General features: G+C 47.2%; 1 protein-coding gene across 4 annotated transcripts in view; it reads right to left on the reverse strand.

Moving 5' to 3' along the window:
• Positions 1–22612, reverse strand: part of dock8 (dedicator of cytokinesis 8) — a 57250-nt gene that overhangs the window by 2918 nt on the left and 31720 nt on the right. For 3 of the 4 annotated variants that reach the window (XM_064296902.1, XM_064296905.1, XM_064296904.1), the window contains 31 exons: positions 22367–22511; positions 21844–21945; positions 21517–21612; positions 20987–21221; positions 20548–20712; positions 20041–20213; positions 19731–19814; positions 19147–19242; positions 18659–18808; positions 18233–18346; positions 17640–17795; positions 16763–16902; positions 15697–15860; positions 15164–15315; positions 14521–14703; positions 13528–13654; positions 12328–12415; positions 12039–12135; positions 11608–11742; positions 11184–11336; positions 10129–10287; positions 9581–9681; positions 9026–9218; positions 8753–8896; positions 8056–8187; positions 6311–6445; positions 5785–5874; positions 5029–5265; positions 4748–4891; positions 3683–3789; positions 328–498 (listed from right to left, as the gene is read on the reverse strand). In XM_064296902.1, the coding sequence (XP_064152972.1) occupies positions 328–498; positions 3683–3789; positions 4748–4891; positions 5029–5265; positions 5785–5874; positions 6311–6445; positions 8056–8187; positions 8753–8896; positions 9026–9218; positions 9581–9681; positions 10129–10287; positions 11184–11336; positions 11608–11742; positions 12039–12135; positions 12328–12415; positions 13528–13654; positions 14521–14703; positions 15164–15315; positions 15697–15860; positions 16763–16902; positions 17640–17795; positions 18233–18346; positions 18659–18808; positions 19147–19242; positions 19731–19814; positions 20041–20213; positions 20548–20712; positions 20987–21221; positions 21517–21612; positions 21844–21945; positions 22367–22511 (4368 nt within the window). The remainder of the gene's footprint in view (positions 1–327; positions 499–3682; positions 3790–4747; positions 4892–5028; positions 5266–5784; positions 5875–6310; positions 6446–8055; positions 8188–8752; positions 8897–9025; positions 9219–9580; positions 9682–10128; positions 10288–11183; positions 11337–11607; positions 11743–12038; positions 12136–12327; positions 12416–13527; positions 13655–14520; positions 14704–15163; positions 15316–15696; positions 15861–16762; positions 16903–17639; positions 17796–18232; positions 18347–18658; positions 18809–19146; positions 19243–19730; positions 19815–20040; positions 20214–20547; positions 20713–20986; positions 21222–21516; positions 21613–21843; positions 21946–22366; positions 22512–22612) is intronic. The other variant, XM_064296903.1, reaches the window with a different exon arrangement.

The following is a 22612-nucleotide window of genomic DNA, read 5'->3' on the forward strand; positions in this document are numbered from 1 at the left end:
AATTTTATGAATGCACTCTTTGATACCAGTCCAGGTTTATAAATGTAGCTCTTGATAAAGGGCCATGTTTTTTAACAGGTTCTGTATCAGTTATGTTATACGCACTGAATTCAGGAATTGATTAGGGATCCTATTACCTGCTCTGTGTGCAGGGATTGATTAAGTTTCCTATTACCCCTTCTGTGTGCCGGGATTGATTAAGGGTCCTGTAACCTGCTCTGTGTTCCAGGATTGATTAAGGCTCCTGTTACTGGCTCTGTGTGCCGGGACTGATTAAGTTTCCTGTTGCCTGCTCTGTGATCTGGGATTGATTGTCAGCCCTGTTACCTGCTCTCGATGCGGGGCTTGATGATTGGCCTGTACAGGTCAGGGATCTTCCTCTCCAGCATGGGCCTCAGGTTCTCCCGCAGTTTGTTGTAGTTCTTCTTCAGTTCCTGCTGGTACTCCTTCTGGTCCGCCGCGATCAGGTGCTTGTTCTTCTCCACCGCCTCTCCGCACCTGCGGTCGAAATGGACAACTCAGGTGTAACCGCGTCAACCCCAACATTTTGAGTTACATTGCAGAGCGAGACTGCAAGAGTATCGCGCGCTCGCTAGCTGGGCACGGCTGCGATCAGCCTTGCCCTCAGATTGCCCCGGCCTAATTTAATTCAACTAAAGCAGTTAGCAATGACATTGACGTTAGGCAGATGGGAGGTAACAGAGTAAAAGTAGGTGGACTATATATTTGTTTATAGTGGTCAGAGAACTAGACTAATAGAGAACTGTAGGCTTACAGTGGTTTGGGAAAAAGCCACATGACTAGATGATTGCAGGTTTGAACCCTGGGGAGGACACTGCAAATTGCATCCTTGAGCAAAGCAAATGAACGGCCTCAGTAAATTTGGCTTTGATTCGGGTCTGTATGAAATGGATGGCGTAAGTTGTGTACGTAAGCTGTGTAGGTTGCCTGGACAACAGTTGTGACCACACAAATAATGCGTCACGCCATAAAATGCATCTGTAACGTGTGTCTGGCCATGAAAACTGACTCCGTCCCTCGCCGTAGCTTAGTCTGAATCCGATTTTCAATAAGTCATCCAACAGCTAGCAGATGGATAAGTAACCTTGCTTACGCCTTGGTCAAGTCTTCTATTTGATGTTGGGTCAGCAGAGATTTTCCAATTCAGATCATGTGAAGTGACAGTATTTTCCTTGGTAATACTGGGAACATTTAGTAAAATAAATGTATTTATCTTAATAAAACAAATGTTCCCAAATAAAATATTTTACTCATGAAAAGGTCAAACATATAAAAGAAAATCACGACTGACAGAAGCACCTGTCATTTTAGTGACCTTTTTCCCCACTAATTGATAGGCGGAGTTATTCTGGGTTGACTTGCTGGTTGGTTAGGGCATGCACGCTACTACTCCAACGCCGTGGTCAAAAAAAAATGCTGAATTAATTTTTGATATTGGACACTAAAGAGACGTGGGCACTGTAATGCAGGAAACGAACGATAAACGCGACGACAGGGCTATATATGGACAAACTGGTGTTTCGTATTAACTTTTTTGGGAACTGTACAACTCTTGCGACTTTATATTTCCTAACATTAGCCTATAACTACCAGCGTTATAATGCAGTTCAAGCAGTTAGTTATAGTTTCGCTGTCCTCCCAGCATGGTTCATCCACGCAAGGAACATTTGGTACAGTCTGTCCTTCAAGAGGGACTTGATGAGAAGACGATACTGAAGAGATTTCATTTAGCAGAATTTCTGCTTTACGGGTGCAGTCTGCGTGGGTAAGTTAGCTTAAGGTTTCGTTTTACGTTTGCGCCCGCTGTGGTGCTCAGTATTGCGATAAAAACCGACGGTTCTATGCTAGAAATGTGCGTCATTTACTGTCATTTATCGTGACAGACTTATTTCGCTGCGCAGTGATTCAGTCAGATTCAACTGCATTTGGTCGCCAGTAGGCCTAGCTATCATGATTGTTTATGTATTGGATATGTTTATAGCTATGTGGCATGTTTGTTGTTCATTTAAGGAATTGGAAATTGATTGAAAACCTGAGGTCAATTGCATCCCTACGACTACAATTGATCATAACGCTTGCACTGACACTAACGGTGAAAAGGACTACCTACCAACTTCCCAACCAAACCTGCACCCTTGGTGTATATGTAGGACTGTCCAATTGCTGAAACCTCGTCTCAATTCGAGAGGGCGCAGACTGGCAAACTGGCCTTCTCGCGTAGCTGGTGTTGGCAGACCGCGCTCTTTACAAATACCAAGATGCTTCCAGAAATATAGGCTATACGCCGAAGAAGGTCATGCATAACTGAAACGTCTGGCTTTTCTTTACCACCTCGAACTGGCGGAATTTAGTAGAATGTCTGAACGACAAATATTGTTTTAAAGCATGTCACTGTTACCTTTTCCATTTTAAGAATTCTATCCTTTTTTGTTGCCGTTTGAGTCATTTTCCCTTTTTATACTAAATGGTCAATGTGTAAATGTCAAAGTCGGTTGTTTTTACTGTTATTTCACTGCAAAAATGAGGCATCGAGTCTTTCCAGTCGCAATTTTGTTGGCAAAAATGTCTGATGGGTGACAGAGGAACACAGTGGGGCCCAGTGCCCCTTTGAGCCATAATGGCCACCATGAGGCGCAGGCAGGGTCAGACTTGGCATCTACTGAACAGACAGAAATGCAGCCAGGGCCCTGACTGCCTGGACCGTGCGTAGGAGGGAGAAAAGCAAACATTTTTTAAAATTGCAGTAAATATTTATCGGTGTGCTGGCCACAGAGGGGCAGAGGAATTCGACATTCCGAAAAACAAAATCAAAGACATCTTTGGGAGGAGAGTCGTGCTCGGATGGGGGGCATGCTCACTATGGGGAGTCCAGTGAGGGGGGGGGGCAAAGGAATACTGGGGCCTTTTGATTGGATTGAAAACTAATGCAAATTGCAAGAGCTGAGTTATGGTAATAATATGCGTTTTGTAAAAAAAAAAAAAAAAAGTTTGCTTCATTATACAGTAAATATGTGGATGGATAATGAGCTGAAGAGTTCTGCGGTGGATCATTAGTTGAAACTCAAGTTTAAGGGCCGTTGCCAGTTGGCACGCTTCAGATGTACAGCACATATATTAACAGAGGGCACCTGGGGACATGAGTTCAATTCATCGGAATACCTAAAAAAAACCAAACTGGTGCACTGTTACTGATGTGATTTTCCCCCTGAGGCCCTTATGTGACTATCGCGTCCTTAAATTTCTCACCACCGTAACCTCCCTGGCCTCACTTGCCTCTTTACTTTATTTACTTGGCGGGAAGATGAAACTAACGAGAGAGTGGGTCACGCTTATTTGGCGAGGAAACGAGCACAAACTAATCTCACTCGGTTAATTACCAATAAAACAGGCAGCCCAGGAGGCTGTTCCACCACCTCTTCCTCCAAGCACAAGGATGGTGTGTGTGTGTGTGTGTCTGACTGGTGTCATCTTCCAGTAAAATTCAGCCCTCTGGATGTCTTACTTTCCCTCTCTTTTCCTCCTTCACTCCATCTCTCATGCGCTCTGCCTCTCATCCATCATTCTTCCTCAATTCCTCAAGATGTCTCTCTCTCTCTTTCTCTCTCTCTCTTTTATGCCTCTCCTCATGCTCTCTCTCTCTCTCTCTCTCTCTCTCTCTTACCGCGTGATGAACTCTTTGAAGCAGAGACGCAGTTTGTTGTGGTGGCGGAAGAGTCTGGGGTCTGCAGGAATCTCGTTCAGGAAAACCTGGGCCACCTCCAGGGGTCCCTGAGAGAGAGAGAGGGAGAGAGAAGGAGAGGAGGGATGAGAGAGAGACAGGAGGGAGAGAGATGGAGAGAATGACAGTTGCAAAGAAGGAAAGACAAGAGAACATTGGGAAAACTGTTTGTAAACAGAACACTATGCTTTTAAAAAAAAGGCTTTGGTGTAAAGCCGAACATCAGGAAGAGATCATGGTACTGTCGCTAAATTGACCTCGTAGTCCTCACCTCTGCTTTTAGTTAAACTGGTACTGCTCAAAATATCACATATGACATCTCACGTCATGCCAACAATGATATAAATACCCACAAATATTAAATATTCAGTCATCAGGTCTAAAAGTCCAAAGACCTTCACTTGTGTGAACAGCCATGTCATGACACCCAACCACCCAAAAAAAATAAAAACAATTTTTGTGTTTAAATACAGTACTTGCACAGTGTAAACAGACCCTGAGTATAATATGGAGCAGGAAGGAATTCAGATGAGAAACTGGGGAGAGTAAATAGACTGGATTGTGACTCTCTCATGCGAACATCAGTAATTGGAGTGTGATTAAATTTGCTAGTGTACCGGATTTCTTTCTTTATGTTTGTTTTATGACAATCACGAAATGCCCATGATCCTTCACTTTGTTTACTGTTTCTCTGCATGCACGTCTCTCCTGGTACAGCCCACAATAGACTTCTTTCCCTGTACAATTTATATGTGCGTGTATGTGTGTGAGAGGCGGAGCTGAGCTGATTGACAGCAGCCCTCTATGTGAGAGTGTATGTGTGTGAGAGGCGGGGCATACCTGATTGACAGTAGCCCTGTATGTGAGAGTGTATGTGTGCGAGAGGCGGGACATACCTGATTGACAGTAGCCCTGTACGTGAGAGTGTATGTGTGCGAGAGGCGGGACATACCTGATTGACAGTAGCCCTGTATGTGAGAGTGTATGTGTGCGAGAGGCGGGGCATACCTGATTGACAGTGGCCCCCACAGACCCCTGCAGCAGCATTTGCAGCATCTTGGCGTCAGGCCGTTCGCGGTGGGTTGCCACGGCTAGCTCCCGAGTCTTCTTCTGCATGTCCTCGATGGCGACCTCTATGGGCGTCAGGTCGAACTGCAGAGGGGGGGGGGGGGGTTGGGAGGGTTGGGAGACACTGGCTCAGGTAACGGCTTCCACTTCCTGTATGTGACAGCACAGCTAGCTGGGGACTGGAACCGGCAACCCCCCTTCCCCACGCGTGTCTGCTGTACCTCCTCTTTCTGGATGACGTTGATGCGGGTCTTGATGTAGGGGAAGGCGTGCATGGTGGTGAGGATGGTCTTCCTCTTGTACTGCTCGCTCAGCTCCCCCCGCGGCCGGCCGCTCTTGGTGAAGGGCGTGGTGTACATGAAGCGACGCAGGTTGAAGCTCTTCTCGAAGTTGGTCAGCCGGTCCTTCATCTCGTAGTCGTCGAAGTAGGGCTCCACGTAGGTGATCTGGATATAAGCCTGGAAAAAAGGGAGTTGGGGCAGTTTAGATGGAAAGAAGACTCTGGAGGACTGACTGAACCGAATGTCGGTAGATTTGACGGCGAAACCTGTTTTTCCATGCGGTGGTTTCTTACCTGAAGCAAAAAAAAAAAAAAAAGGGAATATTTTTTGTAAAATATCAATAAAAAAAAAACCAACTGGGTGATCGTCTCGTTTATATCAGTGCAGGAGAGAGCCCAAGCTGGCAGAGGAACCCCGTGAAACCTCAGATCTCACATTCTCACTCCCTCCAGCCGTTGTGGGCGGGGGGGGGCTGTGTGCTAGCCGCCGGAGTGCTCTGATTAAAATGGGAGCGGTGGAAGAGCGCCAGGGAGAGATTAGCAGGTGTAAATATTTACTCAGCCCGCTGAGGGTGTCGGGGAATGTGAGATCACTGGCCCTGGGCCGCGGCGGATTTATTTATTATTATTTTTTTTATTTTTCAGACTCCGCGCGCGATCGGAGCGAGAGCTCCCCCCCCCTCAGTTTTCCGTGTACCTTGTTGGGGTTCAGCTTGTTCCTGTCCACAGGGGTGGAGTCCTTGATCATCTCGAGCGCGTCCTCTCCGAAACACTGGCTGTAGAAGTTCTGGGGAGGGAAGGAGGCACCCCAAGTCAAAATTTACCCATAATCCCCAGCTCACACTGCCATTTCACACCCAGTACGTCCCATTGAAAGAATGTTAATTTGCATACTGTTGCAAACTTACATATTTTAGACTTTCAGGTAAGGTGCATACATGTCCTCTATGGATCTGTGATACTATGACATCATGATTTAGAGTTTCTTCCATGCACTAGTATACCCACTCCACCTGAGCCTGTTGGAAACCCCTTACTCTAACCAGTACTTAACTCTCTGACAGTACATTTACAGATGAATTTCAATTTACTGTTTTTATTACATTAGAAATCCTTGTAAAAATGTTTCCTTTTAATTTAAAAACAAATCACATATTGTGTTTGTGTTTTTGAATATTTTATAAAATATTAATAGTTTTATATTTTCAATTTTTTTTGTTTACCTCTAGTCGATGAGAAATTTCTGGAAGATGGGTTATCCCCGGTTCCTTGTAGATAAATTCCCGCTCGTCCAGATCTCCAAACTTGCTGCCGTAGAAACCGACCCGAAAGTAGGTTCCAAACATGCGCTTGTGTCCCTGTGGAGGTCAGCAGTGGTGCGTGAGGTTCAGGATTCGCCCTTCGCTTCTGTTGTCTGTTCTAGTACATCTACAGACCACTAATCCTACATACCACTTATCCCACAGACCACTAATCCCCACTGAGAGGTTTACCAGAAGTGGTCTACACCGGCAGGATCCAGGTTCATTTCCCAGCATGCACCACAAACGAGAACAAAGACCTCTACTGTACCCCAACGACCCCACGATAAACGTGTCCCATCAACCAGGCGTTTTATTACATATTTTATGGTCCAGACTCTTGGTGGAAAAGCAGATTATCTCATATAAATAACTGCCAGATAAATGTTGAATAATTTCAGAATTATGAAGCATCAGTTTCACACTAGCAGAATGTGCGTCAGAAGTTGTGACCGCAAAAAGTTCTATTTCGAACTGCAATAAAACGACCATTGCCTCTTACATACATATCACACAAATCTGGGGTTTAGCCAGTTATTCATTATAAATATGTTTTTCATCATTCGACCACAAGTTTGGACTATCGAAACACATCACACATAATGGTAGACCGAGTGAGGCTATACGGCACTGTACCTTCAAATATGAATGTATTACTGTTGGTACGTTTGAAAATATTTCCAATATGGAAAAATTTAGTATTTAGTGTAGAGCTGTTTTGTCCCTGGTGTGCTATGAAATTGAGACTTGAATGTGGGCCTAGCATTGCATTTTATTCAAATTTCAGCAACTTTAACCACAGCCACCCCCCAACTTACCCCACTTTGCAAAGGATGACTTAAATTGTGTGACTTTATACAGCGACACCCTAACCGCGGGTTAACTTCGCGTTACTTTGACTCAAGGGCAGGGCTTGAGTCTGGAGACGGAAAGTGAGTGAACTGTTTTTGAAAAACTTTTTTAGATTTTTTTTTTTTTCCCGCTGACTGATTACATTCCCCATTTAAGTTTTCTTTTTTTTAATGAGCTCAGTTTTTAAGCAGCCACGCTCAATTAATGTTTAGTTTTTGTCATTTTTATGAGGATTTTTTTACACCATGACCAGCAGTCCACAGCAGTGAAAATAAAATAGGGATGAGATGGTGGTGTCCTTACTTTTCGCGTAGAAACCAGAGAGAAGCTCCACCAATCACAATGTATGTTGGTAAGAAGAAACAGGACAACCCCAAAGATGATTGGTGGATACTTTCTGGCTATACTTTTTATAAGGTCTTTATTGCTAAAGTGACAACTGGCAGAATATATCCACCAATTACCATTGGCTTTGCTCTAATTGTTGTTACCAACACACTGTGTGATTGGTGGAGAGTGCCCTTCTGGCTTCTAAGGGAGACATGATGATGCCATAATTCTAATTGATTGTCCCCGTAGCTGGGCGCAGGATTGGCTGTGCCTTGCCAGGGGGCGGGTTTTAAGTCAGCCTGAGTTCCAACGACATTTCAGGAGCGCGTGGGTCACCTGTTGTCGGCTCAGCACTAACAGTACACTGGCATTGTGTGGACCGTGGTATATTAAAATGAATGGAAGGTTCGCAGGTGAGCGCGCCTGTGGGGTACGGGTGCTGTAGCCGTAACCCGAGGGTTTCCCCAAAACCCCGGGAAGCTCACCTTCTGATTGATGCTCTCGAAGGCTCTCTGGAGCTTGTCGTGCGTGGAGGCCAGCTTCCGGAAGTCCCTGTGCGCCTCCAGGATGGGGATGATGACTTTGTAAACCTCGTTCACCATCTCAAACAGCTGGCCCTACAAAGAGAGAATAGCCATTGGGCAAGGATGGAGCGAGTGGAGAAGAGAGACAATTAAAGGGATAGAGAGAAAGGAAGAGAGAGAGCAAAGAGACAGATAGTATCACTGTATTACCCTCTGTACTATACAGTTTGTTGAATATAATAAACAGATTTTCTCCCCACTGCCCCTGGAGTTAGCGAGGCAACTGTTTGTTGTCTGCTGTTGTTGTTGTTTGTTGTCCCTCCTGTTTGCTTTGGCAACGCAGCTTAATTTCATGCCAATAAAGCATTTTAAAATTGAATCTGAGTTGAATTGAGAGAGAGGGGCACATGGAGGTCAGTCTTCCACTTGAGGAAAGCACCAATCAGTCAAAGAGAGGGGTGGCGGTTGCTAATTATTTTTCTACAGCGATATTAAGATGTATTGTTGTACACTTAGGAAACATTCCTGCCAAGGAAGCACATGAATTTTAATTTGAATTTTAGAGAGAGGGGGGGAGGGAGAGATTGTCGGGCCAGTGGATCGGTCAACCGCGCAGGTCGGTAGGAGGGGCTACGGCGTGGTTTCCGTGGGAACTCACGTTGCTGAAAAGCTCAGCGGCCTGCTCCAGCAGGCCCACCAGCCCGTTCTCGGTGAAGTAGCGCCCGGAGCACACCCCGTCCTCGTCTGGGGACAGGATGTCGTCCGACACGGCCGACTCCTCCAGCACGTTGGACGAAATATTCTGACAGAGAGATGAACGTGGTTTTTTTAAAACTTTGAACAATGGACAAATACAAAATCAGGTATCTGTGGTAGGTCACTGTGGACAGGTGGGTGTGGCAGATGTCACAGTGGTCAGGTGACTGCTCACCTGAAAGGTGACGCTGCCCACAGGCAGGTAGCTGTGGTCCTCCAGCATGCTCAGGTACTCAGCCACCAGGGCGGCGCCGTGCACCAGGCACATGGCCGACTCGGTGTAGCACTTCCTGGTGTTGTGCTTCTCCGCCATGTTCTGCAGCCAGGTGAGCCGCAGGTCCGGAGACGTCTGGTACCCCTTCGCTATTCTGGGGTGGGTCACCAAACAGTCAGTCAATCACTCCGTAAACAAATAACACATGATCTATCAGCCAATCACAATCAGTCTATACAACGACAACTGATTAGTCAGTCAATTGGTGAATCAGCAGACATGACGATGCCTGTATGTCAACATGTACGTGATCTGTGCACCTGTACATGAGATAACAGGTGTGTGCACCTGTACATGAGATAACAGGTGTGTGCACCTGTACATGAGATAACAGGTGTGTGCACCTGTACATGAGATAACAGGTGTGTGCACCTGTACATGAGATAACAGGTGTGTGCACCTGTACATGAGATAACAGGTGTGTGCACCTGTACATGAGATAACAGGTGTGAGTACCTGTACATGAGGTCCATGAGCATCTCTGGGTCCTCCTGGAACTCCCTCATCTTCACTGTGTCTGACAGGATGCTGTTCAGGTTCCTGAGCAGCTCGTCCACCTGAAGAGTAGAACAGAACACCAGGGTCTCTGAGGGGGCAGCTGGGCGGGGCAGTGCTGTACCTGAGAGGGGCCAGTGCCTGAGTAGGCAGGGCAGTGTCTGTGTGAGCAGGGTACTATCTGTGAGAGTGCAGCAGTATCTGAAAGGGTGAGGCAGTACCTGGGAGGGCGGGGCAGGACCCGTGGGGGCGGGGTGGTACCTGTGTGGGCGTGGGGCAGTGCCTGTGTGGGCATGGCAGTATCTGTGTGGGCGGGGCAATACCCGTGTGGGCGGGGCAGTACCTGTGTGGGCAGGGCAGTACCTGAGAGGGCCGCTGTGGGTGAGGCAGTGCCTGAGAGTGCGGGGTGGTACCTGTGTGGGGGGGGGGCAGTACTTGTATGGGGGCGGGGCAGTACCCGCGTGGGCGGGGCAGTACCTGAGAGGGCAGCTGTGTGGGCGGGGCAGTACCTGAGAGGGCAGCTGTGTGGGCTGCATCTCCGTATCCTCCTCTGCGTAGGCCAGGATGGTGCGGAGCGAGCGGCGCAGGTACTCCTCGTGGAAATCCGACGACTTCCCCACCAGAGACGCCAGAGACATGGTCACCTGCATCTTCACCCGCGAGAAGTTCTGCACAGACACAGCCCCACCAATCAGTGAGAGCGGCAGTGTGTGTGTATAGTGTGCAGGTCTTACGCTAGCAGAGCTGTTGCTGTATCTCATGATGAGATAGAGTGTGTGTGTGTGTGTACAGTGTGCGTATGTGTGTGTGTGTGTGTGTGTATCGTGTGTGTGTAGCGTGTCGCTCTTATGCTAGCTGAGCTGTAGCTGTATCATGGTGAGGTAGAGTGTGTGTGTGTGTGTTTGTATAGTGTGTGTGTAGCATGTAGCTCTTACGCTAGCTGAGCTGTAGCTGTATCTCATGGTGAGGTAGAGTGTGTGTGTGTGTGTACAGTGTGCGTGTGTGTGTGTGTGTGTATCGTGTGTGTATAGCGTGTCGCTCTTATGCTAGCTGAGCTGTAGCTGTATCATGGTGAGGTAGAGTGTGTATGTGTGTTTGTATAGTGTGTGTGTAGCGTGTAGCTCTTGCGCTAGCTCAGCTGTAGCTGTATCTCATGGTGAGGTAGAGTGTGTGTGCGTGTGAGGTGTGTGTGTGTGTGTGTGTGTGTGTAGCGTGTAGCTCTTGCGCTAGCTGAGCTGTAGCTGTATCTCATGGTGAGGTAGAGTGTGTGTGCGTGTGTGGTGTGTGTGTGTGTGTGTGTAGCGTGTAGCTCTTACGCTAGCTGAGCTGTAGCTGTATCTCATGGTGAGGTAGAGTGTGTGGTGTGTGTGTGTGTGTGTGTGTGTGTAGCATGTAGCTCTTACGCTAGCTGAGCTGTAGCTGTATCTCATGGTGAGGTAGAGTGTGTGTGCGTGTGTGGTGTGTGTGTGTGTGTGTGTAGCATGTAGCTCTTACGCTAGCTGAGCTGTAGCTGTATCTCATGGTGAGGTAGAGTGTGTGTGTGTGTGTAGCGTGTAGCTCTTACGCTAGCTGAGCTGTAGCTGTATCTCATGATGAGGTAGAGTGTTGCGCAGGCCTGACTGCGGTTGCCGTCCACGCAGCTGCTGCAGTACTGGAGCACCTTCTGACACAGGTCTGCGCACTGCTCCGCCTCCTCTTCGAAGAGCAGGTCCCCGAACTGCACACACACATTACAATACACACATTTTCAACACACTTGTCCCTGGTTATGGTTGTACACTCTGGACAAGAGCTTCTGCCAAATGCCTGTAATGTGTTGTAACATTACACGCAATATAGCTTACACAAATCTGCATAAATACTCAGAGACACACGAACACCCACAGTATTCACATGTATACGCAAACCTACATAAATGCAGACACACACGTAAGATCATGAATACACATATACACGCATAAATACACACGTGCGTCAGTCAGTGTTACCTTGACGATGAGTGCTCTGAGCGAGCTGAAGCAGTGAGAGAGGAAGCTGGTGCTCTGGTTGCAGGAGAGAGAGTGCAGGAGCACCCGCAGGACTCCGCCCACAACGTTGTCCTTACAGTCCGCCAGGGACACGCCCTGCACAGACAAAACCCCGCGCCCACCGTTATTACGCAACACACGTGAAACAGCTTGTGCATGTCAGCGTTCGTGGTATGTTTCACAAAGAAATTAGCAGAGAGAACGTGTGAATCCCCTCTTGCACAGTAATGCTAATATAATTTAGCAATGCTGAGGTCTCCATAGAACCCTTCCCAGGATGCTAATATCATTTAGCAATGCTAAGTTCACCATAGATCCTTTCAGTAGACAAATGTTTGGCCCACCCACAGGTTGTTCTGGGCCCTGCTCACACATGCTCAGTGATCTCTCACCTGTACAATGGTCTCCAGCAGGTCCAGAATGATCAGGTTAGCCTCTGTGGCCAGATTGCCACTGACGAGGGCTTCCTGGTCAAGCTCCGCCTTCGTTCTGTGACATCATAGGAAAAGAAATGATGGATTTAAATTCTCATGCAGACCAGCTGTGCTTCAGTTTGTCATGTGTCCGCATCTGTCCATCAATACAGGGAGTACTGTAGCAACAGTATGTGGACGCGCGCACACACACACACACACACACACACTGAGGACACTGTGCAATCTGTGCAATCTCATGACTCACTTGTCGTGTCTGTCATTGGTCTGTCGCCACTGAGTGAGGTCTTTCCTCCATCGCAGGTTCTCCCTCTGACCGATGGTCCGGTCATTACCTGCATTTTCAGCAAACACCGGGGGTCAAAGGTCAGAAAAATTTTAACGCTTCAAAAATTTACATGTTGACACATTCATTTTATTAGTCTAAATCCATGCAGTTTTACCCTCTTTCCTTGCCAATTTTTTCGATGTCAACAGGTAAAAAATTAGATGAGATGTATTTTTAAAGATGCCACCGTTGGCTTTCCATAAGACTGCATGTCTTCAGATGAACAGAATCAACGCGTCAAAATATGTACGTGTTGACGCGTTCATTTTTTCTGAGTTTATATTTGACATGTTGAGGTGATTAAGATTTATGGAAAGCCAAGCATAAGTAATTTTAAGGGGCACATCGCAATCGAATGAGCATAACAGAATGGTATCAACACGCTCTGGAAATGTTGTCATGGTGACATATGCTTTGATGCAATATGCTAACCAACACACAATTCCGGCATTGCTATTGGCTGACGTTCGTTTAAACGTGTTGCCGCGAGCAATAATGTCCCGCTGACATGACTGTCACCAGGTAAAAAATAACCGTGATGAGATGTATTTTATAAGATGTTTTGGCACCGTTGACTTTCCATATGTTTGAGGGAAGAAACCACACTCATCACACGAACCATCCTTGGAACACATGGTTAAAGTTAGCATGCTTGCATTCATAAAACTTGTGTCAAAATCGTTCATTTTTTAAAATATGGTCAGCCAAAGGCTTTCAGTGTTCACTGGGGATGTTTACAAGACAACGTTCCGCTCTTGAAACAAGACAACAGCCAGAACATAGCAGGCACCGTGAGATCATATTTTGAATGCCGCTTTTTTTGAAAGGTTCCTGACAGTCTGTCTTCCGTGAGCCCAGGGATTTCTTCCAGGGAGGTCCGTTGATGGAAACACAAGTCATCGCGCTTGCTTTTTGCAATTTGCACATAATCATTCCAGTTTGTGAGCTGAAGTATGACTTTGAGAGCGCCTGTTCTATTGTGCCTATCAACTTGACTGAGTTGAACTCAGGCAACACACTATAAATTCAAAACAGACCCATCCATTTATGTTAAATATTGAGTGGTTCTCATCCAGTGAGGAGAAACCTGAACAGCTCTCATCCAATCATAAGCCTCACCGCCCACTCTCTTCATCATCTCCCCGCGGGCTCCCATCCCGCCCAACAGCGCCTCCTCCAGGCGGGCCTTCGCCTGCTGGGACTTCTGCAGGGCCTGTGTGCTGACCTTATCTGAGCACTGCTTCCCCTGCGGGAGACACACACACATATACATGCACACGCATACACACACATACACACGCACACACACACGCAACACATACACACACACACACACGCACGCATACACACACATGCAACACACATACACACACACGGGTGGAGGACAGTCAGTCTTATTTATTCACAATATATGAAGTAGGAGTCAACTGCAGATACAGGTAGAATAAACCCAGCCTTTTACCTAGCCAGGACTGTGATATTATACCTGATTTATTAAAACCTGGTACAAGGAAATTAAGCCCTGTTTTTTTAGCTAGTACAGGGATATTAAACCCAGGTTTATTTACCCGGTACAGGGATATTAAACCCAGCTTTATTTACCCGGTACAGGGATATTAAGCACAGCTTTATTTACCCGGTACAGGGATATTAAACTCGGGTTTATTTACCCGGTACAGGGATATTAAACCCAGCTTTATTTACTCGGTACAGGGATATTAAACCCAGCTTTATTTACCCGGTACAGGGATATTAAACCCAGGTTTATTTACCCGGTACAGGGATATTAAACTCAGGTTTATTTACCCGGTACAGGGATATTAAACTTGGGTTTATTTACCCGGTACAGGGATATTAAACCCAGGTTTATTTACCCGGTACAGGGATACTAAACTCGGGTTTATTTACCCGGTACAGGGATATTAAACTCGGGTTTATTTACCCGGTACAGGGATATTAAACCCAGCTTTATTTACCCGGTACAGGGATATTAAACCCAGGTTTATTTACCCGGTACAGGGATACTAAACTCGGGTTTATTTACCCGGTACAGGGATATTAAACTCGGGTTTATTTACCCGGTACAGGGATATTAAACTCGGGTTTATTTACCCGATACTCGAAGCAGGACGCGCAGATAGTCAGCAGCTCCAGCAGGCGGTTGAGCTGGGAGGCGGGCATTTCCACGGTCCACTTCTGCACCAGGCCCTGGTCCACGTTCTTCATCACCCACAGGAAGCAGAGCAGCAGGTTCCGGCTGGTCTCCGCACTCAGCGTAGCACTGGCCTTCCCAGTCTGGGGAGAAACACAGGCGTAGAGGTGGAGAGACTAGACCGGCTTGTCAGCCATTTTGGTTCATGGGTCGGCTCTGTAAATTGTGACTGGGGGATTTGGGGTGTCTGTATGAATGTGGGCGATTTGGGGTATCTGTATGAATGTGGGTGATTTGGGGTATCTGAGAATTTGGGTGACTGGGGTATGTGTGTGAATGTGGGTGGTTTGGGGAATTTGTGTGAATGTGGGTGATTTGGGGTATCTGTGTAAATGTGGGTGATTTGGGGTATCTGTGTGAATGTGGGTGATTTGGGGTATCTGTGTAAATGTGGGTGATTTGGGGTATCTGTGTGAATGTGGGTGATTTGGGGTATCTGTGTGAATGTGGGTGATTTGGGGTATCTGTGTAAATGTGGGTGATTTGGGGTATCTGTGTGAATGTGGGTGATTTGTGAATGTGGGTGATTTGGGGTATCCGTACCACAGAGGCCATGGATGCCAGGGCGTTTCTTGCCAATGTGTTGAAGGGGTTGCCTGCAATCGCCAGGGCGACAGACTGATTGATGGGCGTGACGTTTTCGAGTTCTTCCTCCGGCCCGCCCGCTTTCCCTTTCCCGCCACGGGACTCTGCCACTGCAGGAGCGCAGCAGAACACGGCGTCACGCGTGTGGTAGAACACGCAAACACGTGATACAACAGAACGTGCTTCACACATCAAACAGTGTACATTTCATGTATGCAACACGACATATTTCAGAAGTGTGAGGGAGCTCCAGTGTGGGAGAACACTTAATCTAAACACACTTTGCATGTGTAAAAACACCCTAGATGAAACCACACACTTTACACTTAAAGCAGAACACGCGTTATGAAAATATTGTCAGATTTCACAGTGTTAAGTATGAAATGGAACATGACATAACACTTGAGAGAGCTGACGTACAACATGCACCACAGCACACTTGACGTGTCACAGAGCATGCGGGCTCCACTGGCTCCTCCTCCGACTCTAACCTGTGAAGTCCAGGTGGTTGAGGGAGTCGATGATGATGCCCACCAGGGGGAGGTAGAGAGCAGCGATCTTGGCCCGCACGTCCGGGCGGGTGCAGCGGTGGTCCAGGTCGTGGGCGCAGAGGAGGCTGTGCGTGGCGTTAATGGCCTTCCTCTGCACCTTCCCCCTGCAGGCAGAGAGCGGTATTACAAGAACAGTCACATGATGCAACCCAACAGTTTAATAACCATAATAAACCTGTCCATTCAGGAATAACCAGAGTCACATCTCCGACTGACTCATAGTGGTAGTAAAGACCCATGGCCCATTCCTTAAACTACCTCTCTACCCAGCTAATTAATAGTGCATGTACATATGCACACACACACACACACACAGGACACATGCTGAGAGCAGGCTGCCTTTGATCATAAGCTTTGTGCCTCAGTTTCCCTAAATCATCTGGAATAGATGTGATAAAGAGAGAGAAAGTGAGAGAGGCAGAGATAGGTACTTAAGGAAAAAGAGCACAGGACAAAAGAAGGGAAGAGAGACCGAGAGATAGATTGAGAGTGAAAGGGACTCTCTTACAGTTTTATTCATGTATCAGTCCAGGGAAAAATATTTTTGATCATTACAATCTGGAGGCTGTCACTCTTGTGGATATAATTAAACTCTTTCTGTTCTTCAGAAACAGGAGAGAGTGAGGTAGTGTGTGTGTGTGAGTGTGTGTGTGTGTGTGTGTGTGAGTGAGCTCATCATGCAAATAAAGCGCATTTGAATTTTAACTTAGATTTGTATTTGAATCTAGATTTGTATTTGGATCTGGATTTTGATATGGATTTGAATATGTTTTGGATCTGGATCTGAATATGTTTTGTATCTGTATTTGTATTTGTATGTGTATTTGTGTTTGTATTTGTATCTAGATTTGTGTTTGTATTTGGATCTGGATTGTGATCTGGATTTGAATATGTTTTGGATCTGGATCTGAATATGTTTTGTATCTGTATTTGTATTTGAATGTGTATTTGTATTTGAATGTGTATTTGTGTTTGTATTTGTGTTTGGTTTGGGACGGAGACGCACCCCTCGGACTCCATGTCCAGCGCAGCGCTGAGCTCCGTCAGCAGCAGGCCGGTCAGGTAGTGCTGCTGCTTGAACTCGGGAGAGAGCTCAAACATGCCGCAGATCTTCTGATCCTGGAAGCTGGAGCAGGAGCTGGAGGCCTGGAGACAGACAGAGAGGGGGAGAGAAAGAGACCGACAGAGTGAGAGAGAGAGAGAGAGAGACAGAGAGGGAGAGATAGAGACAGACAGACACAGAGTGAGAGAGAGGCAGAGAGGGAGTGAGAGAGACAGAGAGAGAGACAGTGAGGGAGAGAGAGACAGACAGACACAGAAAGGGAGAGAGTGAGAGGAGAGAGCAGTGAGGAGAGGGAGAGAGAAAGGAGAGAGCAGGAGAGGGATGGAGTGGAGAGAGAGACAGAGAGGAGGAGAAAGGGGAGGAGGAGAGGGGGAGAAAAGGGAGGGGAGATGGGAGAAGGGAGTAGAAAGAGAATGAGGGGGAGGAAGGAAGGGAGGGAGAGAATAAGAGAGGATTGTAGAAAGAGAGTATTATTGTATTATTCCCTCTATACTGCACATTGAATACAATACAATAGATTTTTTCCCTCTCTGCCCCTGGAGTTTAATTATGCAGGGAGTGTTAGCTGTTGAGGTTTCCCTTCCCTTCACCAAACACTGCATACAAGCATTACACTGTTTGCCTCTGGTAACCTTGAATAACCTGACAACCAATATCATGGGCAGTTCCTGATAATACCACTAGGGGGAGATAAGGACGTAACTTTGGAAAACAGGAAGCAGCCTTTTCACACAATCCTGCTTCCTCCTTCACTCTCAATGATCGTTTGAGTGAGTGTGTCCGTGGTATGGGGGGGTGGGGGGTGGGGGGCGGGGCGCACCTGTGAGGAGATTGACGGACAGGGGGAGGCGGGCGCGGAGGAGGGGTTAGTGAAAAAGAGGCTGAGGTTCAGGTAATGCTCGTGGCTGCACAGGATCCGCAGGAACTCCAGGCGCATGGTGATCAGGGTGGGCATGGACACGCTCTTCGCCGACATCTGCAGGAGCACAGGGTGACGTAACGGTCACATGACACTGCGGCAAACGAAGAGCAAAGCTGGCCCTCGGGGGACCGTCAGAGTGGGCGTGTCACCGTTAAAAGTGCCAGTCTGTTTTCAGGGATATCGTCAGTTAATTAATCTTCAGTTTGTTTCCCTAACTGGCTGAACTGAAAGGGAAATTCACTCAAACTCTGAGTTACGCACAGACTCTTTCACAGCCTCACCTTTGACCTTGTGAGCAAAAAAAATGTAATAGGCTGGTGTGGGCAGGTGTGTACTGTACCTGATTACCCCACAGGCGTGAACCTGATTTCACCCAGATGTGTACCTAATTACCCCACAGGACTGTACCTGATACAGGTCTGTACCTGATTGGCCCACAGGTGTGGGCAGGTGTGTACCTGATTGGCCCACAGGTGTGGGCAGGCGTGTACCTGATTACAGTAGTTCTTCACCAGCTGGAATACAAAGCCTCGGTCCATGAGGGACAGCAGGTCGTACAGGAAGAAGGCCAGGCTGATGTTGACCTTTTCTGCCTGGTCCACTTCCTGTTAGATACCAACCAATCACATGCTCCGTTGGTCACTGCGCTGACACAAGGTCAGTTTGAATTCAAATGCGTGCAGTAGCCAGAATAGAAACTTTGTTTTCAGGATGAAAAGCAAATTTAATAGAATAACCTCAATAATAATAAAATAGTGTAATATAATTTTTTTCAGTGGTTCTTCGTGCAGAATGTAAGCATTAATAATGATGATTTTGACTTATATATTTCATTGTTAACCTGGTTGCATAGTAACATCCGCAGTGGAACCCCTGAGGATTCTATGTGATGGATGATGTCATCGAACCACATTCACCTTCTGCTGTTTGACCAGGATGGTTCCGATCTCTGCGGTCACCACGCTCACGATGGTGGTGATGTCATCTTTGAACCGGTCTGAGAAGCGTCCTTTACGCGGGACGCCGTGCTTCTCCATGAGAGACACGTACTGAGCCATGCTCTTCACCTGCACACGCATGAACGCACACGTGAACACGTGCATGCACACAGGCAGGCATGTGCACACAAATACACACATGCATGTGCACACGCGCAAACCCATACACATGTAAATATTACTCCTAACACAATACTATTTTTATATAAATTATAAATGTCACCTGTTACACATACTTCAGTATTACATATAATATTACACGACATTTCTCCTGTGACAGCCACGAAACACGCTTACATGTACATCGCACACACAAATGAACACACAGTCACACTCACATACACACACACACACACTCACACACACACACACACACGACACACACACACACACACAGAGTCACTAACCAGCAGCTCAAAGAAGAACCAGGCGTATTTATAGGCATGTTCCCTGCACACACCGGTGCTGACCACCATCTGCAGAGCCAGCTCCTCGTGAAACTGCTGCACTCACAAAACACAGAAAGGAGAAAAACTATCCAGTTACAGTTTCATTACGAGTATACATCTGTCAGCCAGCTAGCCTTATCCGAAACATATTAGACAATATATTGTTTATTGTTATGGAGAGGGTCCCATTGAACGTGACCCTTTGATCTGTGCTGGTAAGACTTAAGACGTCTGTCTTGGAAAAATCGTAATTGCCAGTCTGTTGAGTTTCCCCTGGTCTGCTTTATGTAATCCATTATAGCCTTGAGACTATTGGACTTCAATAGCATTTGATTTGTTCAAAGAAACACTTTAATCACAGACATTCAAGGTTGTTTAACAGTAAAGATACATTAAACTAAACTTCTGATTGGTCAGTTTTGCAGGAACAGAAGTTGGACTTCAAAAATCAATGCTGTTGAGCAAGAGATGCAGTAAAAAATATATAATTTTAAAAAATCAATGGTGCTGCTCTGCCCCCTTCTGGCCTCAGCCAGTATTACCTTTTTATTTGCAGGTCTTGCATTTTGGAAATAGCCGGCGACGTCAGGTACAGTGGACATGCGGTTGGCAGGGTGATTTGAGGACTGTGAAAACCAGAGAATACCACCGTCAGAGGCAGATATATTTCAGCAGACATATTTCAGGACTCTGCTGTTAGTACTGGGTCAAAAGCTTGTCAGTACTGGTCCTAAGGTCAGTAGCGGGTCAGTAGTGGGTCAGTACTGGTCCTAAGGTCAGTAGCGGGTCAGTACTGGTCCTAAGGTCAGTAGCGGGTCAGTACTGGTCCTGAGGTCAGTAGCGGGTCAGTACCTTGCCGGACAGGATGCTGTCCACCTCTTCGTCAGCGCTCGGGGGGCCAGGGATATCGGGGTTGCTGGTGCTGCGGATGCGTGACATCAGCAGCCTGCTGCCCACCGTCATGGCCGACGTCCGGCCCAGCGTGTTATAGCGCACCTCCGGGGGCTGCTGGGACCCTCCCACACCTGGGGACGAGCGGCAGTGATCACACACACACACACACACACACACATGCACATACACACACACACACACACACACGCACATGCACATACACACACACACACACACACACACACACACACACACACACACACACACACACACACACACACACACACACACAACACACACGACACACACACGCACACACACACACACACATATACATACACACACACACACACACATACATACATACACACACACACACACATACACACACACACACACACACACACACACACACACACACACACACATTCAGCAGCCCTTAAAGGTTCCTGGTTTTGACCCCACCTGTGCCCTGTGTCTCACGGTGGGTGTCTGGCAGACGGAACACATAGTAAAGGTATGTTGCTAGGAGACAGTTCCTTCCTTGCTGGTCCTTAGCCAGTTCCTGGCTGTTGTGGAGGCTGTTGACTATTGACACCACGGATTCAAACGCGATCTGTCCCAGGTTAGCTGCAAGACACGCACATATGCACATAGAGCTGTTAAAAGGCCAGACAGAACTGATTCGGGCAACTAACTGAAATTCAATTCAAAAACTGCCCATAATCCTATGAAGCTTTTAATTAAAGTTTTTTAAAATGTAACTTAATTTACTGTACTTCCAGTCTTTCACCTCTATGCCCCCCTCCATGCCCCACCCCCTCAGCAGTTTGCCCTGACCCCTCAATGCTCCGCCCCCCTTACTGATCTGCCCCGCCCCTATTTTTCAGCCCCGCCCCCTCACCGGTCTGCCCGGCGATGACCATGGGCTGCAGGATGAGCCTGAAGAGCTTGTCCAGGACCTGGTGCAGGAAGAGCACCATCGGCTCCAGGCAGGAGGAGGACAGGGAGATGATGCTCAGCTTCAGCTCGTGCTCCAGCTTGGCCTCCGGGACCTTCTCGTCCTGCACGCGGATGGGGAAGGACACCTGCCCGTCCAGGGCGTGGCACAGCGTGAAGAAGCGCTGCAGGTGCTTGTCCTGGGAACAAGGGGAAGGGGGTGGAGGTGGGGGGAGGTGCAGTGCTACTTCAGCCAGATCGACCAATCAGATGGAACCTTGCTAAGCACTACTGATTGCCACATGCTATTAGCCAGTATGTAAAGGCTAATTACTGAAAACGACTACATTTAGATAGTAATAATAACAATAACTTTTGTTAATAACTATTGTTAGTAGTAGTAGTGACGACTATTTTTTATTAATACTATTGACGATTTTTCTAATAATAATTGATGATGTTTACAGTGCAGGACGATTGGACAGTGGGCCCCACCTGCGTGTGTACGGACGACACGGCCTGCAGCTCCAGATTGAACACGCCCTTATGACCCTCCATCCACTTCACGGATGCCACCTGAGGGGACGCCTTCTGCACACAGGTCAAAGGTCAGAGGTCATGTACAACAGTCCGTGTAGTGAAGCTCTTGAGAACAGTCCATCAAGGATCACTGATCTGTTCAGCTACACAAATGGATTATAGGGTACTAGTGACAGCTGCTATTGTACAATTGTAGAAAGTGACAACCAAGTAATTTAAGGAGGGTACTGTACGTACCTGTGGGGACTGGAGAGAGTAATTTAAGGAGGGTACTGTACGTACCTCTGGGGACTGGAGAGAGTAGTTTGGAGGAAGCCGTTCCAGAGCGATGGGGAGGCAGTACTGTCCCGTCTGCAGCTGGTCGTTATTCACCATGGGGAGCCACTGGAGAAGAGACATAGACCCGAATTCAGCACCTCTACCCATTACTGTCAATCTATACCTATTGCTACCAGTCTATTACCCATTACTGTCATTCTTTACCTATTACTGCCAACCTATTACCCATTACTGTCAATCTTTACCTATTACTGTCAACCTATATCTGTTATCGTCAACTTATACCTGTTACAGTAAATGTATAATCTATTGCTGTCAATTAGCACCTGTTAGTAAACGGATAGTAAATCAGTCACTGTCTGTTACAGTCAATGTCTACCTCTTTCAAACTCTTTCAGTCTCCTTTCTGAAACGCACAATGTGAAGGAAGAAAAAGCAGAGGGCCTGGGCTGGTTCCCGCCGTGTTTCTGTGAACTGGACCAGACCAGATCAAACCGCTCCAGACCGGACCCAAGCGCACACTCACAGAGTAGCCGATCAGATTCTCCACGTTGCCGGCCTGGTTCTGCTTGGACTGGCAGCTGATGTGGTAAAAGGTGAAGAGGAGGTGGTGTCTGTCCGTCAGCTTGGCCGGGAGCCGAATCTTCACCTCCTCGTAGAAGTCCGGGGACCTGCACAGCGGGGCGTAATGGTTAGGGAACCAGTCTCCAGGTCACAGGTTCGAATCCAAGCTTGGGGCACTGCTATTGTAATTAAGGAACTAAATCTGAAA

Source organism: Anguilla rostrata, chromosome 10, assembly GCF_018555375.3.
Source record: "Anguilla rostrata isolate EN2019 chromosome 10, ASM1855537v3, whole genome shotgun sequence".
In the NCBI taxonomy this organism is placed as follows: Eukaryota; Metazoa; Chordata; class Actinopteri; order Anguilliformes; family Anguillidae; genus Anguilla; species Anguilla rostrata.